Genomic DNA, 17,439 nt, shown 5'->3' with positions numbered 1-17,439 from the left:
AGCTAAGCCAGCAGTTGTCATGGAAACATGTATACTGTCATCATGGCTTGTTGCAGCCCTGTGATAGTGTTCATTCACATCTCTGGGTAGAGTCCTAGATCTGGGGGTTGGGCACAGGTGGTGTCTTCTGGTCTTAGGCTACCACGAACAGAGCTAAAGAATTCCCTTACTAGTGTGAGGAGCCCTCGTGCTGCTGGCGGGAAGTCCTACGGAGATTGGTGGCTTAGTACAAGGTTCTAAATGCAAGTTCCTATACGCTGAGGATGGCAAAGTGCTCCGTGTTCCAAGCTGGCTTGGGGTTGCCTTCCTCAGACTGCTAGCTGTCTGCCTGAGCTACGGCTCATTGTGCAGGTGCAGGGTGACCTTGGGTGTGCCCTTCTGCACAAGGTAACAAAACCAAGCAGGGTTTTGCATTTGCAAAGCTGCCAGGAATTTCACTCCCCTGTTGCTTGGGGTAAGCTGCAGTGAAGTGAGTGGTGGAAGGGTAGAAGGTGGAGCCCCCTTGCAGCAGCTGGGTGGCTGAGGGAGAGGGTAGAGAAGCAGTTCCACAGCAGTGAAGGAGCCTTCTTCATACCACAGCGGGGCTGAGTCAAGTTTAAAACACCACGTAGCCAGAAACTGACAGCTAGGTTCTCTCCTCTCCCCCCCCTTCCCACCCTCCCTGCCCCCACAATGGTGTGGGGACCGCATCCTACCCATTCTGGTGTTCCTCCGGCCTTGCTGGGGAGGAGCGTGCTCTCCTGTTGGTCTGACTGTCTCACTTTCCTTAGGCTGTGCACTGATGGCAACTAGACCACTTCTTGGCCAGCTCCTTTGGTTGAACTTTCCAGTTTGAATCCCCTTCCTCTCCTGAGCCATAGGTGCTCCCTGGCTCCTCCAGCAGGCTTGGTCCAGGGCAGCACTCTTCAGGCATCAGTTGTGCAGGTTTCCACAGAAGAGGCTTGGGGGTGCACTTGCATGGAAGTGCTCACCTAGGGAGGTCCCTTTCCCATGATGCACTCTGCCGCTGGATGGTACTGGCCTCTCCCCTGCTCATCAGGGCACTATGCATCTCTGTAATGGTCCAGCCAAGGAGAAGAGCTGCATGGCTTGTCTTGAGCTTTAACTCCAAATATATGAAGCCCTATTCTAACCCTAGCTTTTTTCCATTGCTCAGCCGGTACAGCACTGCTCCTTCCCCAGGCTCAAGTCGGCTTTGTTACATGTGGTGGTTAGGTCCTGCCAGACTCCTCCGTGCTGCCCTGAAGTGAGCTGCAGCTCCTTGGTGGCTCTTCTCTCAGCATGACTTCTATGCTACTAGGAAGAAATCCGATTGCCCAAGGCAGATGGGGAGGGTTCTTATTACTGCCTTAAATGGCAAGCAGACATCCATAAGCTGTAGAGATCTGCCATGATTGGGGAGGGGAGCAATGGGCATTGGCCAGTGTACTGGTTAATCTGCAGCCTTGGGCTGGGTTGTAATGTACCTAGGATACCTACCTGCGGTGTCACCGCAGCCCCTAGGGCGTGTCTAGCACTAGATAACGGTTGCAGCTATCAAAGCAATGTGCCTAGATTCGAGTGGAGATCCAAATGGCCCTGCTGGCAGAGCAAAAGCTCAAGTGACTCCCTTTCCCAGGCTCCCAGCTGGCTTTTCACCGCACAGACCTGGGTGGCCAGCTGGCCTTGGATTGCAAGGGCTACTGTGGTCCAGCTGCAGTGCAGGAGCTGTTGATACTCTAGCAATGGAAGGGTTTCCTCTGTCACTGTAGTAAACCCACCTCCGAGGCAGCAACCAGGTCAATGGAAGAATTCTTCTGTCAGCCTAGCAGGTTCTACAGTGGGGGTTAGGCCAATCCAACGGGCGCAGGGGGCATGGAACTTCTCATGGGGAGTGCTGGAGCTAGCCTGACCCACATCCTACATGGAGACCAGGCCTAAAGCCTTTTATAGCTGTAGTGCTCCTCACTAGCCCGTGTTGAGAGGCTGACTCAAACTCCAGGCCGCGTTGTTGCTATAGCTGTAGCATTCCCTTCCCAATGAACTGGTTGGGAGACCGGATAGCCCTGAACTTCCCTTCTAGCTCCAAATTCCTGCTAAACTACTGAGCAAAATCAAGCTGCTGTTCAGAGTTTGAGATGTCTCTGGAGGCTGGCAGTGACCTGCATTGGCTGGCCTAAGCCCCGTCATCAGCCCTGGAAGTCTGGTGCTGCCCCTCATGGTCGGGATCCCAAAGAGCTGCTGCCCCCTCCAGAGCTGGTTCAGATAGACTTGCAGTTGCTGACTTGCTTGGAACTTTCCTCCAGCCACACTGAGTCACAGCTCAGCCCCTCAACTGGCACTAGTTCTCCTGTGTAAAGCCGCTGGCTGCAGCCGTCATGGAATGCTAGGCTGCTGTTGAGGATAGAGGGAGGAGTGTTGGCCTCACACCGTTCTGGGTAACTGGAAACCCTCTGGCAGAGCGAATAGCTGTGCAAGCAGAGGTTAGTTGGGCAGGTACCTGTCACAAGTCTGCTTGAACTGAAATCCCAGTTCTTTGTGGTATGCTGGGAACTTGTGTGGAACAGCTTCACTGCATGAAACTGCCTGTCAAAGATGTGGCCCTGCTTTCCTTTTCCATCTCAGTCAATGGCGGAATGGGACACTGATCCCAGGAGCCCTCCCTTACTGTAAGTGCTAGACCCACTGTAGACTAGCTCACGGTGTGATCAACTCTCTAGGCTGAGGCAGAAGTTGCATCCTTGAATCGCCGTATCCAGCTGGTAGAGGAGGAGTTGGACCGAGCCCAGGAGCGTCTTGCCACAGCTCTGCAGAAGCTGGAGGAGGCGGAGAAAGCTGCAGATGAGAGTGAAAGGTGAGCTGCATTACAGAAACAGGAGACTTCCTGCAGACACCACTCCTCTCTGGCTCTACACAGATATTGCAGATGCATGGTGGAGACATGAGGGGTGGGGGGAAAAACCGCACTGGGACAGGTCATGAGGGAATGGCTTAGGTTCTCCTGAAGGTTAATGCAAAAACACTGAGAACCTACCAGGTGTATATGGATCTTGGGCTAAAGTATGTAGTCTAGGAGACTTAGCTCCCCAGTTTGATGGTCAGACTTCCCTTTAGAAGTCTTTTCAGGTGTCCATCCTCTGCCTTGTCACAGCCTCCAGCTTTATCCAGTCTTCATGATTTACTCTTGGCAGGTCATGCTTCAGACTGCTGCTGCTTGGGCCCCATGGGTTTCTGTATTTAACCATGAGCACGGACACCGCTTAACCCACGTAATAGTCCTCCCTGCAGACTAAGGGAGATCAGCCTCTTGCCTTAGCACTTGCCTCTGTGGAAAAGAGATGAACATCTTGGGTGGGGGCTTTAGGCCATGTGTACATGAGTGAGCTTACAGCTGCACTGCTCTACGGTTGCTTGCGTAGCCCTCTCTGCTGACAGGAGAGCTCTCCCATCAACACAATATAGCTACTGCCACTTGGCGAGCTGGTTTTGTCAGCAGGAGAAGCTCTGCCATTTATGCCAGCAAAACTGTTGCTTACGGGGTTGTATTTTGTACACCCCTGAGACCAGCTTTGCTGACGGAAGTGGTAGTGTAGACATGGCCTGCCACTCTCCAGAGATGTCCTAGTCGGAGTCCATGCTAGACTGAACTGCAACATTGCTGGATGAGGGTAAACTTCCTTGTGACCCCTAATGCATAGATTAGGTATAAACCCCTGGTTGCTGTCAGCCCTGCGTCAAGAACAGACTTTCATAAAGGCACTGTAGTGTGTAACATGCCAGTTCCAGGTCACAGTTGTGTGCATCACCTCACTTCTTCCTCTTGTCTTGGGCAGAGGCATGAAAGTGATTGAAAACAGAGCCCTGAAGGATGAAGAGAAGATGGAACTGCAGGAGATCCAGCTCAAGGAGGCCAAGCACATTGCAGAAGAGGCTGACCGGAAGTATGAGGAGGTGAGGCTCTGAGCTATCTTGCCACACTTGGCTTCACCCAGATGTGAGGTAGCTCTCCTAATGGATCCTGGTGTGGGAAGTGCTTTCCTGAGTGAGCACTAGGAGTTGGTGTTTCACCCAGCTGAGGTCATGCCGTCCTTTTCTTGTAAGGAAACTGGCCAGCTGGGCTTCAGGACAGCAGGGTCCATTGTGAGCTCCTTCCCCAAGAACTAAACTCTTGCCTCATCAACTATCCATGGCTTTCTCTCCTCCAGGTTGCCCGGAAATTGGTGATCATTGAAGGAGACTTGGAGCGCACTGAGGAGAGGGCTGAGCTTGCAGAGTCGTGAGTATTTTCCCTTGGACCTCATCAGCATGACTCCCTCTGCATGGGAACTAATCTGACTGAAACATCCCAAACCTTGTTAAACAAGGCCTGAAGTGTGGGCTGAGGTTTAGCTCTTCTGCCAAAGGAACTGTTACTCCCTTGATCTCTCACTTGTACCAGGAGAAAATGAACACTTGGTCTTTGATGTGGGGGCATGGATATCAGTGTTTGCCTTGTAGTGGAGATGCCCAGCCTCTTTGCATGGAGTGACTTTGTACCGGCAGGATCAGAAGATCCCTCTCAGTCTAGTTCTTTTCACCAGCACTGCTTTGTTGGTCACTAGAGCAGCTGGTGTCTACTAGCTTATCTGGAAATTGCTGTGGGACACTGAGGCAAATGCACAATGCACCTACTGCAATTGCAAAGTCCCCCTGGACAGGGAATTAAAGCAGCACCTGGAGCCATAGAACATCAGCCCCTGAGTCTGATCTTGAACAGAGCATTGCTGAGTGGCTGGCTAATTTCTATCCAGAACATGCACAGAGATGCAATGCAAGGGCTTTTATTTCCTCAAGTGTGGCTGCTTTAATTGGTCTTTAAGGGGGAAGTCAGGGCCTTTCCATTGCGTCTTTTAGGCCTTGTATAACAAAGTCACTTGTGTGCATGTACAGCAAGTATAGTTGTGCTTCCCACCCAGACGTGCATGTCGTGACCATGACTTTTCTTTGTGTTTTTCCCCTTCCCTTCCCTCTTTTTTTGCTTGGCTTTGTTTGTGATGTTGCTGCTCCTTTTGACTTTGCCCCCCTTGCCTGGCTTGTGCCATCATGTGGTCGTCCCTAACAGTCGCTGCCGGGAACTGGATGAGCAGATTCGATTGATGGACCAGAATGTGAAGTGTCTGGCTGTTGCTGAAGAAAAGGTACTAACCCTTCCCTTAAAGTGTCAAACAAGTCTTGTGGCCTCCTCATCACACTCCTGCCCTCTGCTCCTTAATAGCATCTCTCCTTCATTTCTCACTTCTGGAATGCTCCATTCTCTCCTGCTGACTGGCAAACCTCCCTTTCTCTGAGCAGCTGCCCCACAGTAGAACAGCTTCCCTCCCCACAGCATACTAATGTTCAGTTTTTTACATGCGAGACTTTGGGTCCAGCATGAATCTGCATCCAGCTCTCGCTGCTCTGTTTTAAGGCCTTGCTTTTGCGATAGTGTGTACAAGGCCCTAAGGATAGGTGTCTAGGAAGTGCCTGTGTGGGTGTTCACTTCCTACAAAGCTGCCTGTAAACTCTCCTGACAGCCTGGAAGTGAAATCCCACCTGGTGTGGTCACGTGAGATCTGTCTCCTAAAGAGCTCTCCAGTCTTCTCTGCACATGGATTCACTTTTTTCACCTCTCTCCTGTGTTGTCTCCCTCCCACTTTTCTTTCCTTCTCTCCTGCCTTTTTTAAAATGTCCACAGTAAATGTTCCGAGCTGGAGGAGGAGCTGAAGAATGTCACCAACAATCTCAAGTCTCTTGAGGCTCAGGCTGAGAAGGTAGGGCTGCCTTGCGAAGGGCCAGAAGCCTGCAGGCACTCCTGCATGGGCCTCCTGGCTAAAGAACACCCAGTGAGATGGGAATGCTCCCTGGTCTGTAGCACTTGTAATGGCCTTTGCATGAGGCTGAGTTGTTGCAGAATCCGTCTGCATGTCCTTGGGAGCTGCAGACATGGGCGTGCCAATGGTTTGAAGTGCAGAGCTAGTAGTCATGAGTGTCCGTCTGACTCATTTGTCTCTAGAGACAAGGTGGGTGAGGTAATCTCCCGTTGGACCAATGTCTCTTGGTGTATCTGTGCAGTGGTGGTCATTGTCTTAAGCTGTTCCGAGGTTGGGGAGGGGAAGCTTCACATCCAACATGAGTATAAGGCATTGGCTGCCAGACTTATTCATCCATGTGCCTAATGGCCGACACATGGTCTGGGGCTGGTTTCCTAACCACCTCCTGGAGGATAAGCATGATGTGAATTACTGTGCTGGGCCATCCTCCCTGTGGTTGGCCCACTTGGTGCAACATCTGCAGGCAGGAATGCTGTGTTGTGGTGCAAGAGAGTCACTAACCTCCCCTCTGCAGCTGAGGTCTGGACTTAGTGACTCTCAGATTGCAGGACCTATTTGTGGGAGGCAGTTAGTGGTGCTGGGATTTGACTCTCTGCTTCTTCCACAGTACTCTCAAAAAGAGGATAAATATGAAGAGGAAATCAAGATCCTGACAGACAAACTCAAAGAAGTGAGTGGCCACTTCTCCAGGGTCTGAAAGCATGTTCCCAGGGGTGTGGGATTTGGATAAACATCGTGAAAGGGGCTGTCGGCCACCAGACGCCAGGACAGGGGCACCTCATTCTGAGGCTGGCCATGCTAGCTTGACTTCACTGTGGTAGACTCCTAGATCAGTCTCAAAGTAAAGCACCACAGACTAGCCCTGTATTAATTGGCTCTGTTTTCTGTTAGGCGGAGACCCGTGCAGAATTTGCTGAACGATCAGTAGCCAAACTGGAGAAGACCATTGATGACTTGGAAGGTGCGTTTTGGGGACTGGGATGTCAAATAAAACCTAGGGAGTGGCAAAGATCACTCAAGATGGGCCAACTGAGTCTATTGCCCCAGATGCCATGGGACATGGGTGGTGCTGGAGCTTATGGGAGGGAGTGGACAGGCTACCCTGATCAGAATCCTCTTCTCTTCTCGATTACCCACTTCATGGGCATGGCCTGCTCTGGTTCAGCCTGCTGGCTGATAAGTGGTGTGAGCTGAAGTTAGAGCTGCTGAGTCACTCTGGACCTGGTATCGACTGTTAAACAACCCAGCTCAGTCTCTGCACTGAGGCTGAATAAGTGTTGGTGTGACGTGTTCCTAGATTGCTGCTTGGCACTCAGGTGTCACCTGGCCACTCCAGGCTAAGCAGCTGGGATTTCCCTGCGTTTTGTTGCTTAAAATGGATTTGTGTGGTCAGGATAACTCGTTCTCGAGTCTGAAATTTCTGGAGTGGGGTTGGGGAAAGGTATTGTTCAGCATCCTGAGAACCTCAGTAGGCAGGGACAGGACAGTAAGATGTTTGTCAGGTTAGTGCAGCTGAAACCCATGGCGTATGTTATAACCAGGTACAAGCAAGTATTCATACTAGACCCATGAAACCTTTACTTAGGAGGTGCCAACCATGGAGTACAGCAACTTCCAGCACATGGAATGGCTCTCTGGTCTTCAGCACTACCCTAAAACCTGTTTACATTCCTCTTCGTGGAAAGCCATAGTTCAGACTTCATCTGTCTCGAAGGGTGGGGGAAGGCAACAACTCAGCCTGCCCTCACCCAGTGACTTAAGCAGTCGGTCTCCTGCTGATTACCATTGTGAGCTCCCAAAAGCTAGGCCAAGACTTGGGTCTAACTAGCTTCTTGGCTACATCAGAGCTTGCCTCTTGCGAAGATAGCATGATTTCTAGACTGAAGCTGTCAGTACAGTGACTACTGCCACCTAAGCTGTACTTTCTAGATCTGTTTCCGTGGCTGATGTTTTATGGTAAGCCAGTTATCCAGTGGAAGGCCTCCCTTGGAATTAAGTGGAGCTGGCAAGATCAGTACTAAAACTCTCGTAAGACTGAATTCCAGGCCTCCAATTAAGGCAGGTAGTCTGCTAGCTTTCTCCAGCTGATTAGATAACACAGGTGTGTTTTGCGTGCTGGGATTTCTCCTGCTAATTGTACATGCTCTCTGTAATGGGAATTCCCTACATCTGTAGACTAGATGGCTAAAGCCACTAAGCATGGTAACCTTGGGGTTTCATATTGAAACGGAGATGAAAATACTCACTTAGCTGATCTCTGCCCTCTAGCTGGGGAAACCAGTTCAGCTCCCCCACAAAATGGGTGGTGGTGGTGGGGGGGGTTCTTCATTGCTTACACCTCTCATCATTGGTTACTGCAGATCCAGTCAGGCAGGTGACCCTTGTGAATCAACACATCTTAAGCTGCATTGCTTTGAAGTTATTGGCCCTGCTCCTCAAGGAACTGGTATTTGTAACTTGCAAGGCACTTCTCGATTAAACTGTACCAAGCCTGGTCCTGTCTCTAAACTAAATGGAGAGATGGGTTCCTAGCTACATTGAGTCGTGGCTTTTTATCTCCAACTTCATTTCCCCGTGTTCCTGGATTCCGTGCTGCATTTCCTGCCTCGGGGTATTTGGACTATTCCTCTGCCTTTCTTACTGTTTCCTTTTTGTTCTCCTCCAAACCTCTTTAGATGAGCTTTATGCCCAGAAACTGAAGTACAAAGCAATTAGTGAGGAATTGGACCACGCCCTCAATGATATGACTTCCATGTAAATATCAGCTGGCTGTGGTGGTGTTTGCCTCTGCTTGAGCAGGCTAAACAGCCAGAACTTGCTTGGTTTGCTGTGACTGAGAACTTACCCAGAAGACTGGTAGCATTTCCTGCAGGTCTCTGCCTCTAGATTAATGCAGCAGTGTCTGTCAGCATGCTGTGACTAACTCTTGAGTTAGATTATTGTGATGTGCATGTACAATACTAGTATGACGCAGGGCTAGCTTGGAATGAACCGGGAAGGGCGTGAATTCATTTAATCTGTGCCAAGTAATGCAGTTCCCAGCTATTCCGGAGAAGGCTTCCTGCAGGAGTGACAATGTGCCCTTGTTTTGCAAGATCTAGTGTGGCAGAGGCTGTAGTTAGTATTAGTCAAATATCAGATACATGATCCTGGGATTGAGAAGATCCATAAACTGCTCTGGAAGTAGCCAAAACTAGTGTGTTACTATAACTGGCTTTGTGGCTTGTTGTGGACTCTGCCTGCTTCCTCACCCACTAACCAAGGAAGGGGCTGATACGCACTCAGAAGTAAGCATCCTTGTATCTAACATCTGAAAGCGCCATAAACCCAAGCTTGCGGTGTACAAACCCTTAAGGGCCTCTTAAAACAAGTGTCTCCTTCTCTATTTCATACAGATAAATCTGATATTCCAAACTCCACTTTGGATTTGCCTCTCTGCTTGGTGGCTTGTTCTGCATCTGCACCCTTCACTTATGCTCTTTCTGCTACTCTCTGAATTCCAGTGCCCATGTCCAGTTAGACTGTATGCAGGGCATCCCTGGGAATAAACACTCCAACGCAGGAGCCGTTGTGCTGCACTTGCCCTCAAACAAAGCTTCCTCTGTCTGACCTATTGTGCCAGACACTGCTGTGCTCAGAGGGGCTGCCTTTTCAGTCTGTCTGGGTACAGGGGCTGAGGAAAGTGGGGGGAGGGGTCTCATCTGCATATTTCATGTAGTCATAAAGCTCCTTTTGTACTTGCTATTGCCTGAGCATGATGTCACTCTAAGGAACAACTTGATGTATACATTGAGGGTGAGTGAAATGGCTGGCGCTACTGAGCAATGGATTTCTAGACTGGCTGCCTGACGGTAACCGTTTCAGTGTTGCCTCCAGGCCAATGTAACTGCCCCATGTCAGTGGAATATATAGACGTTGATGCACTAAATTCTTCCTTCTGCTGTTGTCTATGTTCTTGGCTCATATGTCTGAATTGCATATCTGCAAACAATACAAAGTGCTGAGTGCTCCATAAGGACTGAATGGTTCCTTGGGGTTGCAGCAGGAAATCTGAAGCTGCATTTGTATCCTGGTCTTGGTAGTTAATGGCTTTCACATCTCATTCCCCTGTGGGATGCAGTCAAATCCTGGCTCACTGTAAAGTCACTACATACACCTTGTCTGCTTTACCCTGGTCAGTGATCCACCTGGCTGGATGCAAAAGCTAACAAACCCAGGAAAGCACATGTGAATTCCAGTTGGACAGGGTTGGTCAGGTGCTAAAGCTGTACCAGTGGCTGCACTGAATTCTGTCTGGGTGGAGACAAGATCCCAGCTTCTGTAGTGCAAAATGTCCATCTGTCAAGCTGAGGGGTGTAGAAGCTAATGTTGGAAATCCATGCATGCCTCTTGGCCAAAGTGCTCCGACAGCAGATATGGGGGATTGTGGGATCTTCCCCTGGAGTGTAGTGCTGGGGTCACAGCTGATGGTGGGAACCAGTCATTCTGCATAGTGGCACGTCACTTGACTTACACAAGTTACTAGAACGTTTGGGATTATGAACACTACCCAGGCTGACATCACGTCTGCTGCCCACTGTGGCTCACCAAATCTCTCTCCTTTCCTGTGTCTCAAATTTTCACTTTGTCCTGGAAGTCCTGGTGTAATCTCCAAACATAACCCTTCTTGAGCCAGATCTTCTGTAGTTCAGAAGCCTTGCCCCCAGCCTGCTCTCACTTCACTCTACTCTTCAGCTATGTAGCCCCTTCCAGTTCATTCAGCTGGATTACCGCAGCACCCAGTTAGGATGGTACCATTGCAAGGAGCTGTGCAAACAGAGTCCCTGCCCTGACAAGGCTACATGCTGACTTGTTGGGATGCAGCTATTGTGGCTTGAGAAGCTCCAAGATGCTGAAGTTTTCATGTTGCGTCATATCAAGACACTTGCACGATGCCTCCTTTTGCTTCTCTACCACCTCTCCAACCGCCTCAGTGTCAAAGCACAAGTGACTAGTCCTCACACTGAAATCTTTGCCCTTGGAAACATTCCCTGCTTGTCTGATGTTGCCACTCCTGAAGGGATGAGGTTAAAAGTGCCCGCTTCCTGCCCTTGAACCAAACATTCTCACTTTGGGCTGGGAGGCCAAGAAACAGCCACTTGTATCGGAATCTGCAGCTCCAAGTGGCTCCCGGGGGTCTGCCTCTTCAATGTAAATTGAAACCTCCAGGGACTGGACTGGGGTGTCAGCAGGCCCTCTCCCTGCCAGTCATGCTAGATAACACCTGCAAGGAGTGTTGGGCATGGCTGCTTGGGTGCTGCAATTCCTGACCTGGGGTGGTGAACGCTTTGTGGTCCAACCAGCTTGGTTGGCACATGCATAGGCAGGCTAACATGAGGGCTGGGCTCAGTAGTTCTCTACAGAGAGTGTGAGGGACTAGAAAGCCTCCTGCAGTGCTGTTGAGAACCTCAAGGCCACCCTTGCAAGGCTGGGGGGTGTCTCTGGCTGAAATCATGGGCTCAAGAACAAGTACTGTCTAGCTGCTGGATTCTCCTCCCTTGGGTCTGGGCAGTAAATGAAGTGGGGGGGAGGGGAAATCCCTCTGGTTCCTTCCTCATCTCCCTCTGCTTCCCAGTATGGAGATGGCTCTGACAGTCACATGAAAACCCTTCTCTGGCTCCACTGCTCAAGGCCACAGGCAGTTCCGCTCCCACTGGCATTACATATTCATGCTTTGCTCACCAGGGCGCACTCAGACCTCCCCAGGGTGACCAGTCTGCCCAACCAAGGGCTGCAGTGGCAGCCTGCCAGGAGCCCAGACTGCCTTGAAATGGAACAGAATGGGTCCCAGCAAGCAGCAATAATGGTCGGGTTCTAGCTCCCCATCCTGCTCCAAGAAAGGGGGGTCAGTGTGCTGGGACCGGCACTCTAGGTTCAGCTATTAGAGGCCCACTGTAGAATGCTCTTTAGAAAACCAGAGCACACCACAAACCCCTCCACCCCCAGAAATCCTGTCCTTGGGAAACTGGCTGTATTGGTTCCAGGTGCGGTGTCTACAGAGGCTCCGATTAACTAAAACTGGCGGGTTCTTGTGCTACTGCCGTCTGCTGGGGATCACCACAATGGCTGTCCAGGCCAGAGCCATCATGAAATCATCTCCATGATCTTGATATCCTAACATTAGGCTGAAGATTAATTAGAACATAGAGCAGGTTTGAGGGCAGAGAACACCTGTAAACCCCTAGGAAGGTTCCCCCTGAAGCATGTTGCTTGATTCAGGAGGTGAGCGGAGGATAGCTTGACTTCCCACTGACAGGGACTTGGAATTCCATTCTCGGGGAGGGGTTTCAGTGGGACTAAGAGGCGCTGGCAGTTGTCAGGCCTGCTGACTTCTCTTGTAAGGGCCACATCTTAAGGGCCTACACTTGGACTAGGCTAGCAGCATCTACTGACCAGTGCAGACCTGTATGACCTTAATGATACGGTGCAGCTGAACGAAGCCATGGCCCCTCCAGCCTTCCTTCCCCCAGCAAGAGGTAGTACCAAGAGCACCGGATTCCCTTGAGGCAGGCTGTCAAAGATGACTGTCCTGTGTGTGGGGTGGGAGGGTGTTTAATCCGAGGGGCTCAGGAAAGCAGTGAGTGAAGGCTGTTAGGCATAGGCCCTTCCCAGTAACCTAAGCTGGGTTCTCTTGCTCCCCACAGGACTGGTCTGGTTAGCTTGGTTAGTTTTGCTCTGAGAGCACATGGCGCTGGAGCCCACTTGTCTGGTTTTGGAAAGTTGGCGGGCTCCCATGAATTGGCTGCTGCTTGAGAAGATCAGAGACCCTTGCTCTGAGACTTCCGTCCGTCTCTGGTGCAGCTGGGTGCAGGGCTGGCAGGTCTCCCTCGGCACTTCTGTGGCTGATCATCCTGCTATTGGCTCTGTGTTCAGCAGCAGGGGCCTGGAATCCATCTCTGACCTTCAGTTAGCTTTGAAAGCAGATGAGGCTTTTGGTCCTGTGTCCATGTTATAAACCCATCCTGAGCTGCTAAGCATGACCTACTGACCATCACAGGCAGGGACTGCTGTCCCACATGCTTTCTGAGGGATGCTGGGGAAACTCCCAGTGCCCATCCGTTTCTAGTCACATAGCTGCACTGTAGTCAGAAGGGTGGATCCAAAGGCTCTCCTGTTCCTGGGCATAAAGAACACACATTACCCTGCAGGCTTCATTTTCCAGGGACAATCCATCTTCCTTCCTATGCCTCCATAAGCCCTCAATAGGACTTCTGATCTGGCCACACTTGGCTTCTACCACAGGCTTTCTGAGCTGAAAAGCAAGTCGGCAGTGCTGGTCTCATTCTGTCTCCATGCCTGTAAAAACAAGCTGGGACTTATGATCCTCAGAATGCCACATGTTAGGGACAGGTTGTATGACTTGCTCATCTTGGTACTCTACTAACCTTCCCTTTCTCTTTTTCTCTTCCTCTTGTTTCCCCTAATCCTCCTGTTGCTGATGCAGAGCGCCTGTACAGCCAGCTTGAGAGAAATCGCCTGCTCGCTAACGAGCTGAAGTTAACGCTGCATGATCTGTGTGACTGAGAAGGTGGCCCACTAATGACCCTAAACAAGCTTATTGTGAGCACCAGTACTGTGGACCACAGTGAAATCTGATCATTCTTAACAGACTGGCAGATTAGCAGATTTTATGCAATTACTGCTATTTAATGAGGCAGCTAAAGTCTAGCCTCTAATGTACTTACTTTTTTTCAAAAGGTAACCTCTGTTCTCCATGAATAAACCTCCCCAGGACTGTAATTCCTCCTGATTCTGATCACTCTGGGCAGTCGCACTCGATCAGTGCAGCGGGGAGTGTCCCTGGGGGCTGTTCTGGCTCTAACAGTCAGTGTGATGTGGGGGCTGGCTGCATTGGAGACCTGTCTGTTAGATGAGTTGCTGTAGATGCTGCTTTTGACAATATCCGATGTCTGTAAGTGCTGTGACTGACCAACTTACTATATGCTGAATGTCTGTAGGATCGCCTGCTGCATGGATTGATGGCTGTTTCTAATGACAATAAACCACTGACCTTGCGGTCTGTAAGACAAAATGCAAACTTGTGCTGCTTTCATAAACCCAAGCTCCATCCAGAAGGCCTGTGGAGAAGCCTAGTCACTGTTAAGACCATGTGGCCTGGGGTGTGGAGAGGCCTCTTGGGAGTGAGCTGCTGTTGTCCAAGGACTTGCTGAGTTGGAGGCTGTGGCTGTAGTGGCAAAGCCTGTGTAAGCTTGGAACTATCCCCCTTGAGAGCCCGCTCAGGGGAAAAGCCCGTAGATCCTGCGGTCCATGTGTGTCTTGGGCAGAGCTGTCTCTAGAGTCTCTAGCAAGGTGCCTTGCCTTCCCCTCACTGCATCAACTTTGGACTGTCCTGGAGGTCAGAGTAATGCACAGAATAGTCTCTCCTTCCTCAAGCTCTCGGCCCCCGTGAAGAGGCAGTGTGTTTAGAACTGAGGCTTGCTGTCCAGTCTGGCTATTAGCCGGTGGTCCCATGACCTTTCTGACCAGGCTGACCACCTGCAGGGGTCCAGTTAGTCTGTGGCTGAAAGGAATTGCCCATTATGTTTTGGCTGGGGTTTGCAGCAGTCTCCCCAAGCTACCATTAGGCAAACAAAGCCACTCTCTGGGTTTTGAGATCTGGAAATGCAAGAGGCATGATGCTGAAGCAATGGGAGATCTGGGGGAGGCTAGCTTCAGTCTGACACATCTGCCTGCCAAGTACTGACTGGAGATCTTGCTGCTCAGGAAGCACCAGCATTTCAAGAGGCAGAGGCCAGGGACAACACTTGTGGCTGCGATTGGCCCTGCCTCTGAAGTCTAATGAGCTAACCAAAGCAGTGTGCTGGGAAAGAGTTAATGCCGGTCTCAGCAGGGGCTGTACCTATGTGACTGGTAACTGTCTGACTCTTCCTCCCACTAGATAAACTGAAATCCACCAAAGAGGAGCATCTCTGCACGCAAAGAATGCTGGACCAGACCCTGCTGGACCTGAACGACATGTAAAGGATCCCTGCCATCGCCTCTGCCCCACCCAGCAAATGAGCTGCCCTTTAACCCCCAGGGTTACCTTCTCTTGCCAATTCAACCAAACCAACTTCTGCCAAGTCACCTCAGGGTTAAAGGTCACCAGGTTGGGCGGAGCCTTAAACAGCATCATTAAGGGAAATACAAACAATGCAATAATGTCTGGAGAACGTGTGAGATGTACACATTTTGTAACTACCTTTTTTGTAGCAACCATTGTAAACATTCCAAATAACTCTGGGGCTCACAAGCGGCACCTAAAAGAAGCTGTTGGCTTTAAAATTTGATATTAACCTCTTTTGCTCATCAGCTCTGGTCCCCTTTGCCCCCCCGCCAGGGGGAGGTGGAGCAGTTCTGGTGCTGGGTGTTAAGTTTGAGTTGCCTGGCTAGGAATGCAGGGATCCTTTCTGCTGGGCACTAATGCATCCTGTCAGAACTGGAACTCTTGCAGGAGCAGATGGCCCAAAAAAGGGCCTTCAGTTTCTCAGCCTTAAAGTTTCTCTCCTTGCATGGCAGAGCCGTTGGAGCAAAGAGGAGATTGCTTTCTTTTTTTAAAAAGACCAAACCTGTTCTCTTTGAACACTCATGAATGGAAGAATTAGTCACATGGGCCTCTTGGCCCTGTGTGTGCCAGTCACTCCCCTTTGGCCATTGACTAGAGAAGCAGGCAGCCCCTCTAACCCATTGCTGCCACTGGGTTTGAATCTGCCTTCACGAAGTGCTATTGCACTGAGCTTTATCACTCATTGCTGATCAATTGTAACAGCTCATGTATAAAACTGCCTCTTGTGTGAAGAGCTTTGCTTACACTGAGGGGATCCCTTCAGTCCCCCCGTTACCCAGGAGTGCTCTTATTGTCTTGAATCAGGTCCAAGCCACATTGCAGTGCATTGTTGAGGTTCTGTTCGTGAGGCACAGTAGTGAGATCTGCGTGAGGTTTGCATTGTGTAGCTTAGGCTTGAGAGAGGCTCATTGGTTGTGGTGGTTTATGGGGCCAGTTAGAGGACAACCTATATCAAGTGTTTTGATACTAAAATTGACAACTGTCTTGTATTGTCTTTTGAAATAAAAACCATTCCCGCCATGCTGGTTTTAGACATAATGGGCTTTGATTAAAATAAAGCTGCTATACACCCACAGGCGCCTCCATGTTTCTAAGGATGGGGATGTGCATGAACCACTCACTGGTTCTTCTCCCATCAACTGCAGCTGACCACAGCCCCAGACAAGAACATCCAGTGGGGCTCTGCCAGTTGCTAAGACTAGCCTGCTTGGTGCTACTAGATGCTCGCCTGATGCTCTGTAATCTACTTCAGGGTTCCCACTGACCTGGCAGGGAAGGGGGCACTTGGATACAGATAAGCAGTTAGATGGACAATTAACTTCTTGCTTGCACCAGGTTTTCCAGATAAGCGGGTAACTGTGTAATGACCCTCAGCCTCCTCTGCACCCAGAGTCAGTAATCAAAGCAAGGTGCCAAACTAGACCTTGCCCCCAGTGAGGTCTCAGGAAAGCAGAGGGCGCAAGCTATGTAGTTACAGTGATCTGTAATCCATCCCTCTTTCCAAGGGCTTGTACCTTCCACAGGATCAAGCGTAGCCCCCTGCCCAAAAGCCTACATTTTCTAGGTACCAAATCTGAGCTTGTGTAGCTGTCAAACCTTTTACTCTTTTTCAGGAGTTAGAGAAAGGAGTTTGTCTTTAAGGCGCAAGACAAACCCAAACCCACCACCCCTGCAAAACCTGTTCAAATAGCTGATAAACTCCATAAGGGACAGAGTCCACCTCCCCTTGGAATATTTCCAACACCCGCTGCAAAAAGAAAGTCCAACTAGCCTTGGGAAAGGGAGTGGAACTACCTGATCCCTACTGCCAGAAGAAATGTTAACTAAAATGGCTACTGTATGCAACTTTCTACATGCATGGCAGAGGCCAGCTCTAGGCTCGTAAGAAAGGGTCTGTGTATATGGATTGCTGTTTCAAACTTTCCTTTTCTACAGAATAACCCATTTTCCCCTGTCCCCTGTCTTTCATCCTGTAGAGAAAAGCAGCTTCCCAGTTCACGTGGCATTTCTCTACCTACATATCACTTTTTTCCTTTTAATGTGTAGCCTAAACCCATTCAAGAAATTCTGTTGTGAGGATTTGAACAGATGGGGCAGCTCATGCCAAATATTTTAAGCTAAACTTTTTATCTTTCCTGAAACATGTAAATGTTTCCAGTGAGACCTTCTATTTTAGAAGTTCCTCAAACTTTGAAGAGCTCTGATCTGCTGTAGCTATAGGACTAACTTAGCTCTGTGGGTTTTCTCTTCTGTTAGCCTGGGCCTGGATGGTGTGCTTCATCCTCTCTCAAATTTAAGGGAGACATTTACTGCCTGAGCAGCAGCAGCAACTAAATCCAGCGGGAGTAGCTTTCCTCTCTAGCCCTTAGCTCTGATGAAACTGTAGCTGCACAACGCAGGAGTCTAATAAAATATAAGGAGCAAATATTATGGCTGTTCTACAGCTGGCTTTAAATTCCAACTGGGAACTAAAATGGCTGTGGAAAAGTAAGGACTAAATAGGAC

General features: G+C 50.0%; 1 protein-coding gene across 15 annotated transcripts in view; it reads left to right on the top strand.

Annotated features, from left to right (window-relative positions):
- TPM3 (tropomyosin 3) overlaps window positions 1-15,954 on the top strand; it is a 32,904-nt gene extending 16,950 nt beyond the window's left edge. For 2 of the 15 annotated variants that reach the window (XM_065574616.1, XM_065574612.1), the window contains 8 exons: window positions 2,700-2,833; window positions 3,813-3,930; window positions 4,185-4,255; window positions 5,693-5,768; window positions 6,436-6,498; window positions 6,720-6,789; window positions 8,504-8,582; window positions 14,767-15,954. In XM_065574616.1, coding sequence (XP_065430688.1) covers window positions 2,700-2,833; window positions 3,813-3,930; window positions 4,185-4,255; window positions 5,693-5,768; window positions 6,436-6,498; window positions 6,720-6,789; window positions 8,504-8,582; window positions 14,767-14,770 — 615 coding nt within the window. In that variant the 3' untranslated portion in view covers window positions 14,771-15,954. Of the gene's footprint in view, window positions 1-2,699; window positions 2,834-3,812; window positions 3,931-4,184; window positions 4,256-5,080; window positions 5,157-5,692; window positions 5,769-6,435; window positions 6,499-6,719; window positions 6,790-8,503; window positions 8,583-9,223; window positions 9,757-13,311; window positions 13,428-14,766 lie in introns of those variants that run through there. The other 13 variants (XM_024108574.3, XM_065574614.1, XM_024108575.3 and 10 more) reach the window with 7 other exon arrangements.
- The last annotated feature ends 1,485 nt before the right edge of the window (window positions 15,955-17,439 follow it).

The sequence above is a fragment of the Chrysemys picta genome, chromosome 20, assembly GCF_011386835.1.
Source record: "Chrysemys picta bellii isolate R12L10 chromosome 20, ASM1138683v2, whole genome shotgun sequence".
In the NCBI taxonomy this organism is placed as follows: Eukaryota; Metazoa; Chordata; order Testudines; family Emydidae; genus Chrysemys; species Chrysemys picta.
The sequence above is the reverse complement of the archived record's forward strand: the minus strand, read 5'-3'. Positions and strand labels throughout refer to the sequence as shown.